Raw genomic sequence first — 15,680 nt, 5'->3', positions numbered from 1 at the left:
CTGCGGCCCACAAATTGCAGGCCCCAATGCACGAACACCCACCGTGGGGCAGCCGCAGCGGATCGCGGAGCCATTCACTTTAATGGGTCCGCGATCCGGCCGTTCCGCAAAAAGATGGGACATGTTCTATCTTTTTGCGGAACGGATGTATGGGACGAAACCCCACGGAAACACTCCGTAGTGCTTCCATAGGGTTCTGTTCCGTGCTTCCGTTCCGCATTACGGCCACGGAGCCTAAGGCTAGTTTCACACTAGCGCTAAACTGTTTCAGCAGAGAAACAGCCTGCCAGAGTTCACTGTATCAGGCCTAGCCAGATACTACCTTTCCCCGCCGGAGCCCATTGACTATAATGGGACGAGACAGGGATCCGGCCCGTTTCCAGCATTAGTGCTGGGATTCTGGCAGACAAAAACCGCTGTTTGCAGCAGTATTTGTCCGGCCGAATCTCGGCACTAACACTGGAAATGGCCGGATCCCATTATAGTCAATAGGAACTGGTGGATCTCCGGCAGCTCCAGCTATATTTAGCACTAGTGTGAAACTAGCTTAAGCCCTTAAGTAGTTGCGATCCAGGTCTTTGCAGGAGAAATTATTGCCAGAGACCAAAGCTGGTCCAGTAGAGTCAATGCCTTCCTGACGTTTTTAGCCATTACCAGCAAACATCCCTACAACACGGGGCATCTCGTGAGTGACGGGCACCAAGGTGCTACAACCAGCATTTACAATTTCCGATAATGCTGCCGATAATAATGACATTTATAGACGCATGATCGATCAAGTTTTATCGTTAACTGAGTATTTTAAAAATGGGAAAAGCCCCTTAGGGGCCTATACAACATTGTTAAGTATATTTTAGTCTGAGGCTATAAGGAGATATGTTTAGTGCGACACTGCACATCATGACTGTCATTCGTATCTCAACAATCTCAGAAAGTCCAACCCTATTAGAATTTCAGCCCCAGGTCGCACGTGACTTCGCCATCACAGACCACAATGCAAGTCACTTGTGCAACTTTTAAGCGACTTGGTTATTCCTTTACAGCCAAATCACCGCTCCCAAAATAGTTGCAGAACAGCAAGTTGAAGACTTGTCGCACAAGGCTTGTGGTCGCTGTGTAGCCCTACGTTAATTGTGGCTAAAACTTGAAAAAAATTGTAATCCAACTGTATCTAGAAGTATGTGATGTTCACACATCACTAGTACATGTTTGGCCCCGTGACTTCCCGTCTATCAACCATATGCAATATTTGTCTCACAAGTCAACATTGACTTAAATCATAGGGGTAGAATTAAATTTGCTACAGTAGTCACAGAACATCCCAGGTCAGGCACAGAATTCCTAAGCTGAATATATTACACTATACATCTCCCTGACACGACACGGCACTAATATGTATGGTTCTCAACTTCAGATCTCCAGGATTTTACCTGCAGAAGGGATTGAATCGGTTCACCAGTACACATGGGACTCGTCCACGTGGGCAGACCAATGGGCTAAGATTTATTGGGAGGTGATTAAAGCGGTTCTCCAGGAATTAAGAAAATGAAAATATTTCATTATTACTTTATTATAAATATAGTCCCAAATACCTTTCATTAGTTAATGGCTTGTTTTGACTGGGGAGCAATCATTAGGAGAAACAAAATGGCCGCCATCCTATCAGTACACACAAAACCTTTCCTAATCACACAGGAGGACAAGTTACTTCACAACACTGAGCTAGAGAGCTCATTCTCCTCTCTGCTCGTCAGAGATTATAATCCTGGATACAGTTTAATATGATCTTCAGCTGAATCTCTGTGGGAAGGGAGTTCATGAGGAGACATGAAGTACAGAGAGGACGGACAGGACAGACTGTGGTAATGGAGACTGCATACAAGAGCTGCTGCTCAATATTCACATGCCCACTCTCCTCTCTGCACTTCATGTCTCCTCCTGATCTCCATTCCTATAGAGATTCAGTCGAAGATCATATTAAATTGTATTCAGGATCATAATCCCTGACAAGTAGGAGAGGAGGATGAAGCAGCTCTTTAGCTCAGTGTTGAAGTAACTGGTCCTGCTGTGTGATTAGGACAGGTTTTGTATGTACCAATATTACGGCGGTCATGTTATTTTCCCTGTTGATTGCTCACCAGACAAAAAAAAACACCAATTATAACTAATGAAAGGTATTTAGGAATGTATTTATAATAAAATAATATTGAAGTATTTTTATTATCTTTTTTCCAGGAGAACCCCTTTAACCTCGGTAAACAGTATAGTTAAAACTAACAGTTATCATTGAAAAGCATCAGTAAAAATAAATAGCTCAACTATAAAGTGAGGTCTGGACGATAGAATTAAATATTTCCAGGGGCAATAAAAGTAAGTTAATAAAGGTCTTGTGGTGTTTTCATGGCTGGTAATTAGAGGACAGGTCCACTTTAACCTCCAGCGGAGATGATCCACCCCAGACTACACCTCTCAGCAGCCTACGAGAAGTCCAGCAGCCATCCTTCCTCTGGCTGATTTGTTTGACTAATAGAGACAGCGCAATTAGTTTAGTGAAATAATGGAAATAATATTTACACAAGGAGTAAATACGGAATTTTGGAAGGTTGGACATTTATCAAATGGACAACGTTTACAATAGGACATTAGATGCTTGCTAAGGAGAGTAAAGAGCGCACTCTCACAGGTCTGTTTAGGAAAAGAATACTGCTTAATTCATTTGGGAGCACAGTTTAGATTCTGCTTCTAGATACTGTACAGTACCGAGAGATCAACTAAACTGCAAAGCTGCAGAAATGTGTGGGAGACTGGGAGTAGTACAATCTGCAACACAAAAAAAGAGAAGGATCACCTCACTTGGGATGCATCAGGGCAGGTTTACTAAAGTAGCAACGTAAAGGGGAATTTACTAATGATTGTCTATGTTCAGGAGAAGCCATCAAAATCCCACTCCTTGGCTGGTCAACTATTCCCGTGTAGCTCCGGCACTGGAAATAGATGTCAGAACTACATAGCCATGTCCATTGTGTGGTGGATGGAACAGTGTAGTTCCAGCACTGGAGTTACCCTAACTGGTGGAAGGCCAGGGTGTAGGATCCCCACCAATCAGATATTGATGGCCTATTTTGAGGATAGGCCATCAATAATAAAATCCTGGAGAACCCCTTTAAAGTTTTATATTAATAAGGCTATTTTCACACTTGCAGCAGTGTGATCCGGCAAGCAGTTCCGTCGTCTGAACTGCCTGCCGGATTCGCCGATCTGGATGTGACTGAAAGCATTTGTGAGACGCATCTGGATGAGGATCCGTCTCACAAATGCATTGCAAGAACGGATCCGTCTCTCCGCTTGTCATGCGGACAGATGGACCGGAAGGACGGATCCGGCATTTCCGGTATTTTGAATGCCGGATCCGACACTAATACATTCCTATGGGGAAAAATGCTGGATCCGGCATTCAGGCAAGTCTTCAGTTTTTTTTCGCCGGAGATAAAACCGTAGCAGGCTGCAGTTTTATCTTTTGCCTGATCAGTCAAAATGACTGAACTGAAGACATCCTGAACGGATTACTCTCCATTCAGAATGCATGGGGATATGCCTGATCAGTTCTTTTAAGGTATAGAGCCCCTGTGACGGGACTCTATGGCGGAAAAGAAAAACGCTAGTGTGATAGTACCCTAATAAGATTAGAAAGAATGGCATTTATTCTAAGCTCAATACACATCAATGACCATCGACACTCAAGACGAGCAACATTATTCCTGCACATTGCTTTTCTTGCACACTGGATTATCCCAAACGGTGTGCCCCTTTCTCAGAATACAGAGCACGCTACACCGCTTATGGGAACCCCAGTATTAGCAAAGATGCGCGCCATGATGACAGACCTGATCAAAACAATACATTAGGAAATGCAGTGTATTAGGCTAGTTTCACACTAGCGTTCGGGTGTCCGCTCGTGCGCTCCGTTTGAAGGGGCTCACGAGCGGTCCTGAACGCAGCCGCCCGGCCGCAATGCATTCTCAATGGAGGCGGATCCATTGAGAATGCATCCGCCTGCCAGCGCTCAGCCTCCGCTCCGCTCAGTGAGCGGACACCTGAACGCTGCTTGCAGCGTTCGGGTGTCCGCCTGGCCGTGCGGAGGCGAGCGGATCCGTCCAGACTTACAATGTAAGTCAATGGGGACGGATCCGCTTGAAGATGACACCATATGGCTCAATCTTCAAGCGGATCCGTTCCCCATTGACTTACAAGGCTACTTTCACACTTAGAAAATTTTCCAAGTTTTAATGCAGACGGATCCGTTCTGAACGGATGAAAACGTCTGCATTATCGGAGCGGATCCGTCTGATGAAACATCAGACGGATCCGCTCCGAACGCTAGTGTGAAAGTAGCCTTAGCTTTATCTACAGGATAAATGCCATTTGGTGAAGTGAGACAACCCCTCTAACACAGATCTAGAAGATTTACCAGAAGTCTTCACTCAAGGGGAAGTGACTTTTTTCCCCTCTGACACTGGTCAATCACTGTGGACGGAGTCGGAAAGCCCAGCTCAACTCAGACGCTATCCGCGGCAACTGGACCGATAGGAAAGATGATCACAAAGACTCCTGATGGCCCCTCCATTGGCAGTATTCGGGGGAAAGAACTAATACTGCCCCGAATTCCGAATGTGGGGAGTGCTAGTAACAAATATAAAAAGCTATCCATTCAGTGGCAATTCGTAAATGGACTCAGTTTACTTTTATTAAAGGGGTTTTCCCGAGACTTAAATACTGTCTGCAAAATGGACAATGGTAAATGACAGGCCACTGAAATCAGTGCATTTGATACCACTTTACTACTCAGTGAGGGCAGCATGAAGTTGATGACAGGTTCCCTTTACCAGCCCCCCACACTTATTATATTTTTGGAAGAATACACCTAAAGCAATCCCATGAACATCCATTATTTGACCATAGTAGACTACAGAGTAAACAAGTGATATCTGCGCAAATAATCCATCACCTAAACGTAAAACCGAATACCAGTTCTAGCTGTTCCGTCAACACATCACTCGCAGCGAGTTTTAGACCAGGACACTGGCGCTAGCAGACATAAAACATTCACCTGTGGACAGCTTTAGTTCAACCTGGCATGCCACATTAGACCAATGCCCTGGTCTGCAAGTTTTAGACTGTTTGAATAAACATAAGGAGACTTCCTGGCTAGGCTTCCTGAGAAATGTACTCAAAAGCTCTTCCCCAAAATTGCAAGAAAAAAACAAACAAAAATGCAACTAAAAATCCGCTTCAGGATTCTTTGTGGCTTTTTGGATCCAGTTTTTACGCCAATGTAATTTTGGAAGCGTTATTTGATGTGGTTTTTCACCCTGCCCATGGGAAGTTTGGATGTGGATTTGACTTTGAAGCTGCTGCACGAATAAGGGCCCATTCAGACGTCCCTAGTGTATTGCGGATCCGCAATACACCCGGCCAGCACCCCCATAGAACTGCCTATTCTTGTCTGCAATTGCGGACAAGAATAGAACATGTTCTTTTTTTTTCGGGAGCTGCGGACCGGAAGATCGGGGCTCGCGCTCCGGAAATGCGGATGCGGACAGCACACTGTGTGCTGTCAGTATCTCTTCTGGCCCCATAGAGAACGAACTGAATTAATCCAGACCCATACTACGGACGTGTGAATGGAACCTAAGGCCTCATGCACATGACCGTTCTGTTTTTTGCAGTCCGCAATTTGCTGAACAGGCGGCCCATTGTAGAAATGCCTATTCTTGTCCGCAAAACGGACAAGAATAGGACATGTTAAATTTTTTGGGCGGGGCTACGTAACGGAGCAACGGATGCGGACAGCACACGGAGTGCTGTCCGCATCTTTTGCGGCCCCATTGAAGTGAACTGAATAGGTCCGCACCCAAGCCGCAAAAACTGCGGCTCGGATGCGGACCAGAACAACGGTCGTGTGCATGAGGCCTAAGGTTCACAAATTTTTTTGGAGGAGGTTTTGAGGCGGATTTTCCTGGGGGTTTTTCAGCCAAAAGTGGATTTGAAAGGAATCAGAAATATAAAGGAAGAACTTCCTGCTGGATCCACTTCTGGCTTTAGCTGAAGGAAACCTGTAGGAAAATGTGCCTCAAAACCTCGTGCAAAAAAATTGTGTGAACCTACCCAACATATCACTTCTTTTTTCTAGAGTGGTAAAAAAACAGCACCATGTAAATTAACAAGCGGTTTTCCCATTGGATTAAACGGAGGCGATTTGCAAGCGTTTTTCGGAAAACTTTTTGGTGCGAAATCTGCATCAAAATCCACAGTGAAACAACTTTGTTTTAACATACCCTAATAATTTCCTTTTAAACAGGATTTAGGCTGGCCGTAGCCATTGGATAGATGATGGCAGAAACCCTCCTTGGGCATAGTCATCTCTCCTAACCTCTCCATATGCATGTACCCTCAACCAATCATTTGTGTTTCCTGAACAGGAAAGAGGGGGGGGAAGCCTCTGCCGGATACCTAGGCCAGTGGCTTCTCTCTTAGATGGTTGGCCAATCGTGTTGACAACATATATCAGAAGTTTATGGCTAGCTACACAAGAAAGCCATCAGCAGACTGCGGTCTTCGCTATAAACATGATCAATTGGAAGAGTCAGGTAGGCCTGTTTCAAAGAAGGGCCGCTGCTAAAGACAAATGGGCAACATATCCAATCCTTTCTTCTCAAGGGAGATTAGCCACCACCACCAGAGGTGTCTGGAAGCAGCTTACTCTCCTTCTCCTACTAAAAACACATGCATGCTAGGAAGCCAAACTGAGCGCGCATGTGAATCAAGAACTCTTTAGTAACATGCATCCAACACGGACATCCTGAACAAGCAGTGACCTTAAGATTTGAAAGATGCCAGATACAAGCAGAAGACCATAGAACACTGCATACATTTAACAGTGATGGCTAACCTCCAACACTCCAGCTTTGGTGAAAATACAACTCCCAGCCAAGCAAGTGTACACCTTGGGAGTAGTAGTATTACCGGAGGTTAGACATCACAGGCATAAAGGAACCATGATTAAATTATGTGCACTCACCCAGAGGTTTTTGCTTAAATTTTGGAGACAGCCGTGAGTATGGAGGTGGAGGAGATTCTGCGAGAGAGAAAAAATATCAAATTTAAAATCAACACAAACAAAAATGGAATGCAAGACTAATTCGGTCATTCATTTTATTTCTATTTTGTACAGCATTATTGATCCAGTTTATACAATACTTTTTTAGCAGATGGCAATCTGTGGTCTGAAGGTGGCCACCAACAATCTTTTTTGGGTATGTTCACAGCTGCATTTCTAAATCTGTTCCGGCATAAAATGTCCAAAAAAACAACACTACATGCCGAGGTATTTGTCCAAAACCCGGCATTTATGCGGACAGTGGCGAAATCACTGCCGGAGCCCATTATGCTTAATGGTAGAATCCGGCAATGCCAGATCCGGTAAACTCTGGGAGTCTGCTCCCTGCCGGATCTCACGTCTCAGGTCTAGTGGTGCATCCGGACCATGCATGGAATCATCCTACAGGCCAAACCAAAAAGACAAGGCTGTCTAAGGCTACTTTCACACTCGCGTTTTGGCTTTCCGTTTGTGAGATCCGTTCAGGGCTCTCAAAAGCGGTCCAAAATGGATCAGTTTGCATTCTAAAATCGAAAAGGATCCGCTCAGAATGCATTCGTTTGCCTCCGTTCAGTCACCATTCCGCTTTGGAGGCGGACACCAAAACGCTGCTTGCAGTGTTTTGGTTTCCGTCTGACAAAACAGAGCCAAACGGATCTGTCCTGACACACAATGTAAGTCAATGGGGACGGATCAGTTTTCACTGACACAATAGAAGACGGATCCGTCCTTTATTGACTTTCAATGGGGTTCAAGACGGATCCGCCTTGGCTATGTTAAAGATAATACAAACGGATCAGTTCTGAACTGATCCGTCTGTGCAGATCCATGACGGATCCGCACCAAATGCGAATGTGAAAGTAGTCTGAGCATCCTGCCAGTCATCCAGCTAGCAGCTCACTTCTCGACTAATCAAATCTTTTATGCAACTGCTAAACAATCATTTGTCAGCAGGATATCCCGCTGTGTAACTGTACGGGAGTGTGTGATTGTAAAGGCCCTTTAAATGGGCGCCCGTCGATTTGTTACATCGATAGCTGCTCATTATGGCCCCACATTTAGCCTTTGGGCTCATGCACACGACCGTATGGCTTTTTCTGCGTTTTGCGGTCTGTTTTTTACGGATCCGTTGTTCTGTTTTTTTTTTTCCGTTGCGTTTCCGTTTTCCCGTATGCCATATACAGTAATTACATAGAAAAAATTGGGCGGGGCATAACAATTTCAATAGATGGTTCAGCAAAAACAGAACGGATACGGAAGACATACGGATGCATTTCCGTATGTGTTCCGTTTATTTTGCTGACCCATTGACTTGAATGGAGCCAAGCACCGTGATTTGCGGACAAGAATAGAACAGGACATGTTCTATCTTTTCACGGTACGGAAATACTGAAACGGAATGCACACGGAGACACTTCAGTATTTTTTGCTGAACCATTGAAATGAATGGTTCAGTATATGTACCGCATACTGAACTCAAAAAACAGGCAGTATACTGAACGCAAAATACTGTCGTGTGCATGAGCCCTTAGTCATATGTCCAAGTCTGTGATAAGATGGTCACAGTGTTTTATCAGTGAAGATTTCTGAGAAGAATTAGTGTTTGATCTGTGTGTCCGTTTTTTTCTCTACACCTCATCCGTGTTCCACGGACACTGCACAGCTGAAAATTAATTTTCAGAGCATCTCCTATAAATGGTCTGTGAAACACAGATGGCGTCCATGTTTTTCACGGCCCTATAGACTATAATGTTCATGAGGGATCGTGCTAAGACACAGATGTGCGAGTACACACATTAAGGCCTCTTGCACACGAACACAAAACCGCAGACCACAAAACACGGATGCCCATGTGCCTTCCGCAATTTGCGGAACGGGACAGACTGCCCAATACAGAAATGCCATTCTTGTCTGCAAAATGGAAAAGAATAGGGCATGATCTATAATTTTTGCGGGGGCCACGGAACGGAGCAATGGATGCGCACAGGACATGGAGTGCTGTCCGCATCTTTTGTGGCCCTATTGAAGTGAATGGGTCTGCACCCGAGCAGCAAAAAAAATGCGTCTCGGATGCGGAATCAAACCACGGTCGTGTGCGAGAGGCCTAAAACAAGGGGTTATGTATGCCGTCTGCGAATCAGGGCTTAGGCTGCGTAAAAGAAGTCAAATGGTTCTTTTACACGGACCTACACTACAGGCAAATCTTAGGGATAAATCTGATGTTCCTGATAATTGCCTGATCACCAGCAGAGATGAAACCGAACTTACATGCAGCAATCATCTCCACTGTACTGGGACAAGCGATGCCTACTGCGATTGTTTCTGGGCAGTGGATCCCCTTTTTACAGGCCAATCTGCTGCACAGAAACTATGTTTTTTGAGTGGCGGCTGAAAAAAGATGATCATTGACTGACTGCTGGCGCCGTTACACAGATTAATTATCGGGAACAAACTATAAAGACCTTAACAATGTAAAACAAATCCAAACAGCAGCAGCAGTTGTGAGATTACAAATTCTTCTAAACTGGAAATTAAACAAATCAGCAAAATGCAGAAGAGACAGAATGAGCTGTACAAAGCACAGGAAAAGAAAAAAATACCAAAAGTGAGAAGGTTGAGGGGGAGGGTTTGGTCTGTCTCCTCGAGCTCATTACAGAGTAGGAGTTTTTTCTGAAAGAGACGAGATGCCATTTCGGAGTGGCTGAATGAGAGCAGGAGGGGAGGGAAGGGGGGTAGTGGTGACTGCAGCTTTAAGAAAGCAGCTGTAATTGGCGAGATCTCCAGATAAACAGTCATTCTGGCGCCAGCAAAAAAGCAAACTCTGTATTATCACCACTCCTACTCCTCAACAGCAGAGGGACCTCCTCGGGAAAGCAGCGCTGAGAGTGATCTGATTTCAAAGAGAAAGCACGCCAGACCAAATAACAAACTTCAAACTCCCTGATTCCTGGACTCCTCTACTCCCCATTAGAGAGGACTCAACCTCATAAAACCATTACAGGGAAGAATGGCTTTATCTGGCCGTCTGCATTCAACAACTAACACAGAGCACTTCATTCTGCTTTCTACAGACACCGCCGAGAGTCTCCCCCCTTCATTCCTTGCTGTCTGCATCAATATTTGCAACAGCACCAAAATAGATTAACCTGCTTCATCGATAAAGGGGGCAGTGGTCCAGGGAGTCACATAGACCGTTGTAGAGCGCCACAAATATTATAAAAAACAAGAAATCCCAAGACAAAAAAAAAATGACCCTCCTTACACAAATGATGCTTATTTTTCCTCATTTATGATGTAACCTATAGCTGGCCCCATAATGACCAACTATGATGTCTGATGATGCCCAGGATGACCACTTAAAGCACATGGACAATACACAAGTCAGTCTACTGTGTGTCCATACAGTACCAAAGTTTATTTTCCCCTCACAGGTTCAGAGACTACCGAGCCTCATGGAAACGGCACACAGTAGACACAGATTTCCTATAGGTCCATACTACCTAAAGGTTCCCATACACCTTTACTAGCAGTTTGGTCAACAGCTATCTTCCACGACTCCCCCATACACGCTTGACTTGGCCTAGCGCAGGGGGCAGCAAGCGTGCATGCTGGGAGTTGTAGTTTCACAACAGCTGTGGTGCGGATGGTTGCTGAACCCTGTGATTGGAATGGGGAGAGAGAACACTGCTGGCGGTGGCTTTGGCTACATCCACATTTGTGGCAGGCATTCCGGTATTCTGTTCCGGAATTACTGTAAGGCTACATGCACACGACCGTATGCGATTTACAGTCCGCCAAAAAAAATAAAAATGCTGTCCGCATTTTTTGCGGAATAATTTAAATGAATGGGTCGGCATCCTATCCGCAAAAAAACAGACCGGACACAGAAACAAACAACGTTTGGGTGCATGTAGCCTAACTGGAATATCTGGACGCTGCTCGATCCCCATTTACTATACCCGGGTCCGTCAGGTTTCCAGCATGAGTGCCAACTTTCTGCCGGAAAAATACAGCTGCCTGCAGTGGACGTGGCCTTACATCCCGGTACACATTAAGACTGCCGACCAATCCAACCTGACAGCCCAAGGAAAAGCAAAGCAGACTTATTTTTTCTAATCTTTAATACATCCCCTTTTAACATGAAGTGATATATAAAAAACTTTTTTTTTTGAACACCTACAGTTAAAAAAACAAGCCCAAAAATGTAATCTACTTTCATTAGGCCTGATTCAAACAACAGTCTTCTAGGTCCACGTGCCATCCAGACGGCTCCTGCCTAGCACACTGACCCATTAGCCTAATGGCCCCATTCATGTGTCACTTTCTGCACAGAACATTGGATGGAAAAAGATCAAGCATAGCGCATGCTGCGAGACTCCCTGCATGGGCCGAGACTCATTCCTTCAGGTTAATGGGTCTGGGAAAAAATAAAATAAAGACACAACCCGGATACCCTACAGAGATCCACCTCTGGGTACCCCAAAATAATCACTAGAAGAACCAAGTGGGCACACAAGACGAATAATAGCGTATATGTGCAGTCAACAAGGTTACTGTGGCATAACTACGCCTGTATCTGGAAGGTACAAAGGCTGTGGTGTCCATTTTCTGGAAAAAACACAAAAAATAACCCAAACCACTTTTGTGACAAGGTTATTGACAAATAACACATGATGGAGAATGAAAAAGAAGCATCATTATTTCTCACGGATTCTGTGCCAGAAGCCCTAGAAGACTTGTAGAGCTAGGGAGTAAAATGAACGCGGCAAAGGGAAAAACCTGCCGGAGAACTGCAAAAGAAGAATTATTTTCCAGCAAGTCAAATACCCTGAACATAAACTCAAAGCCCACAGAGTGAATCATTTTGGAAAGAAGAATGTGGAAAAATGTCAGCATATAAAAGAAGTGCAAAGCTGATGAATCCTGGCCATTCATGCTTAGAGAAAAGACGATCAACTAACATCCATGTGCTGTACGCAAGGGATGTCCAGAGGGGACAACACCCTTAAAAGTCCGAACACTGAGGACCTCTGCCATAGGAAACGAGGGTTGAGTGAAGTGTACTGTACTGTGTAGCTGGCACTGGGGGCACTGACTGTGGCTGGCACTGCTAGGAAGGCATTTAAAAAACATCTGCTCATAGTGTGCATGCAAAGTGTGGTATCAGAAGAATGCTAGCTATCACTTCATCTACCGTCAGATAGGAGCGATGGCTTCAAGGAAGAGACAAAGGGCAACAGAAACTGAAGGTAGTGAGTAGTGACCAGCTAGAGGCTGCTGTGCTACTAAACAGTATTACTGATGGTATGCCCCTTCTCCTGCCACCATACCCCCCACACCAGTGCCTGATCCCCACACGCATCGTTGGTCGCCTGCTATTCGACAAATGCCGCTCTCAGGACCCAAAGATCCCCCAGAAAAGAAACAAGTATTCTGTACGCTCCGATTCTTCATAACACTGAGCGCCTACCCTCCCCCTGCCAGCTCCCACTTCATCAGCAGGTTACAGGGGGTAATGCCTTTTACTGGACCAACCTCCCAGCACTCACATAAGCTCCCAGTGCAGTCCTTACAGAGTGAGGCTAAGTTCACACGAACGTGTGTGATTCGTGGCCGTATTGCAGCCCGCAAATCGAGGGCCGCAATACACGGCCACAGTTCCGTGTGCATTCTGCATTTAATGGGTCCGCAAAACCGGAATCGCGGAACGGCCGCACGGGACGGGACCCCTCGGAAGCACTACGGAGTGCGTCCCGTAAAAAGATAGGACATGTTCTATCTTTTAGCGGAACGGGCGGATCGCGGACCCATTAAAGTGAATGGGTTTGCGATCCGATGCGGCTGACCTACGGCTGGCGATTGTGCATTGCGGCCCGCTATTTGCGGGCCGCAGCACAGGCACGGGTCACACACGTTCGTGTGAACTCGGCCTGAAGGTCTTAGGCTACTTTCACACTGGCGTTTCTGGGTCTGCTTGTGAGATCCCTATCAGGGCTCTCACAAGCGGCCCAAAACGGATCAGTTCAGCCCCAATGCATTCTGAATGGATAAGGATCCATTCAGAATGCATCAATTTGGCTGAGTTTGGTCTCCGTTGCGCTTTTGAGGCGGACACTAAAACGCAGCTTGCAGCGTTTTGGTGTCCGCCTGACGATGGAGACAAACGTATCCGTCCTGACTTACAATGTAAATCAATGGGGATGGATCCGTTTTCACTGACACAATATGGTGCAATTCAAAACGGATCCGTCCCCCATTGACTTTCAATGTAAGGCTACTTTCACACTAGCGTTCAGAGCGGGTCCGCCTGGTGTCTGCTCAGACGGATCCGCTCCTATAATGCAGACGTTTGTATCCGTTCAGAACGGATCCGTCTGCATTATAGTTTGAAAAAAAAACTAAGTCTGAAAGTAGCCTGAGCGGATCCGTCCAGACTTTACATTGAAAGTCAATGGGGGACGAATCCGTTTGAAGATTGAGCCATATGGTGTCATCTTCAAGCGTATCCGTCCCCATTGACTTCCATTGTAAGTCTGGACGGATCCGCTTGCCTCCGCACGGCCAGGCGGACACCCGAACGCTGCAAGCAGCGTTCAGGTGTCCGCCTGCTGAGCGGAGAGGAGGACAAACGCTGCCAGACTGATGTATTCTCAGCGGATCCGCGTCCACTGAGAATGCATTAGGGCTGGACGGTTGCGTTCGGGGCCGCTTGTGAGCCCCTTCAAAACGGAGCTCACGAGCGGACACCCGAACGCAGATGTGAAAGTAGCTTAAGTCAAGACGGATCCGTTTTGACTTATACATAAAAAATAAAAAATGTCTAATGCCAACGGATCCGTTATGAACGGATACAAGCGTTTGCAATATCGGTGCGGATCCGTCTGTGCAGATACAAGACGGATCCGCACCGAACGCTAGTGTGAAAGTAGCCTTACTTCTAGAGCTGCAAAGACAAAGGGGACATGGACCTCTTTAAAGGAACAGACAACAGGCATTCTGAAAAACAAATGATCCGATTGTGTCTGCCTCAGACATAAAAATGCTACAGAAACCACCCAAAAGGGTAAAAAACAAACAAAAAAACGATATAATTGCTGAATCCCAGGGGGCGAGGAACTGTGTGTAGTTTTACTTGCAGCTTGGACAAGGACCAGAATTAGCGGCGGATCTGCCGTCTCCACGGCACACACATCTGTGCAGTCCCAAAAATACAGAAGATCAACACAGATAGTCTTAACTAAGTAATATTGTACGTTAAAAAAAGATTGTTTAGAATATTTAGACTGCAAGCTTTTAGTGTTGGTGCAACTAAAGCCGTAGTGTAGCCCTAACAGCAGTGGAAGGGAACTTCCTTGGCCGAGAACGGATGTGAAACTCAAGTTGTGCACCTTTTTCCGACTTACTTGATTGCATTGTAGGAAAGTGTTTTACAACTGTTGCCGGACAGCTGCTTTTCCATGCACTTCTATTAAGGGCCTAGTTGCATATCTGCTATGATTAAAGGTGGATTTACATGAGCCGACTGAGCGGCTGATTGTCGGGAAGGAAGCGTTCCTTCCAGACAGTCGGCCACTCGTTGAGTGAAGGAGACCACGCATTGACATTCAGCGATCTCCTTCACTGTATGAGGACGAGGGATGGCTATAGCCATACAGAATCATGGCTTCTGGGCAGCAGATCGCTGTTTAGACCACACAATCTGCTGCCCAAATTGTTTTAAACCAGCATGATCAATCCTACCAAGTGACTGCGCTTTAAATCTGCATCTGCCACCAACCGTATCTGGTTAGAAATTGGTGCAGTTATAGGGAAAGAGCTACGACAGAAAGAACATTTTCCCTGGGCTGTGATGGGGAGAGAGCTGCAGGAGGAAGGACACGCAGACATTGGCCACAAATGGGACATCATACCTTCGCACTGGAGCCTTGTAGTATAAAGTTTCCTAGTCGCCAATTTTTCCCCCCAGTATTGGATAACCCCTTTAAACTACTAAAATTATAATATTTTTAGAGCACATAATAAAAAAATAAATGGATAAGGTACAAGTTGTGGGCCCTGAAGTCGGTCTGGTTTAGGCCCTGTATATTACATTGTATTGATGCTTGTGCGACTGGTGTGCCCACCATGTATTGGTATCCTTTATAGAAAAGGATGACACGAAAGCCTTGTGGCAGTAACTGGACATGGGGTGGTGGGGGTGGGGTAATAGGACAAGCCCAACCATAAAAGTACTATGTGTCCCCGCATGCCTGGAAAGTGTCAAGCAAAAAAAGGTTATCAAACTGTTTACTCCTGACAGGCCTGTGATGTCTCCCACTAAAGACCTGTTTCTCTGTGTAATTACACTGGTGGCCCCAGGCAGGGAATGCTGTGCTGGTGCCTCTGAGATAAGGAATCCAGTAACTCCTTCTTGTGTCAACAGGGGACCATCATTCTTGTCTTGTTTTGCTACTTTGCTGTATGTGAAAAACCTATAGCGGGGGCAAGACCAGGCGTCCTGCCGGCACTCAGGTGAGAATAGCTG

At 45.7% G+C, this 15,680-nt stretch overlaps 1 protein-coding gene across 1 annotated transcript in view; it reads right to left on the bottom strand.

Annotated features, from left to right (window-relative positions):
- Nucleotides 1-15,680, bottom strand: part of SMAD6 (SMAD family member 6) — a 69,169-nt gene that overhangs the window by 35,722 nt on the left and 17,767 nt on the right. Inside the window, exon 2 of the mRNA XM_040414302.1 lies at nt 7,079-7,135. Coding sequence (XP_040270236.1) covers nt 7,079-7,135 — 57 coding nt within the window. The remainder of the gene's footprint in view (nt 1-7,078; nt 7,136-15,680) is intronic.

Source organism: Bufo bufo, chromosome 1 (assembly GCF_905171765.1).
Source record: "Bufo bufo chromosome 1, aBufBuf1.1, whole genome shotgun sequence".
NCBI classification, from domain to species: domain Eukaryota; kingdom Metazoa; phylum Chordata; class Amphibia; order Anura; family Bufonidae; genus Bufo; species Bufo bufo.
Note: the sequence above shows the minus strand (reverse complement) of the source record. Positions and strands in the feature narration are given on the sequence as shown.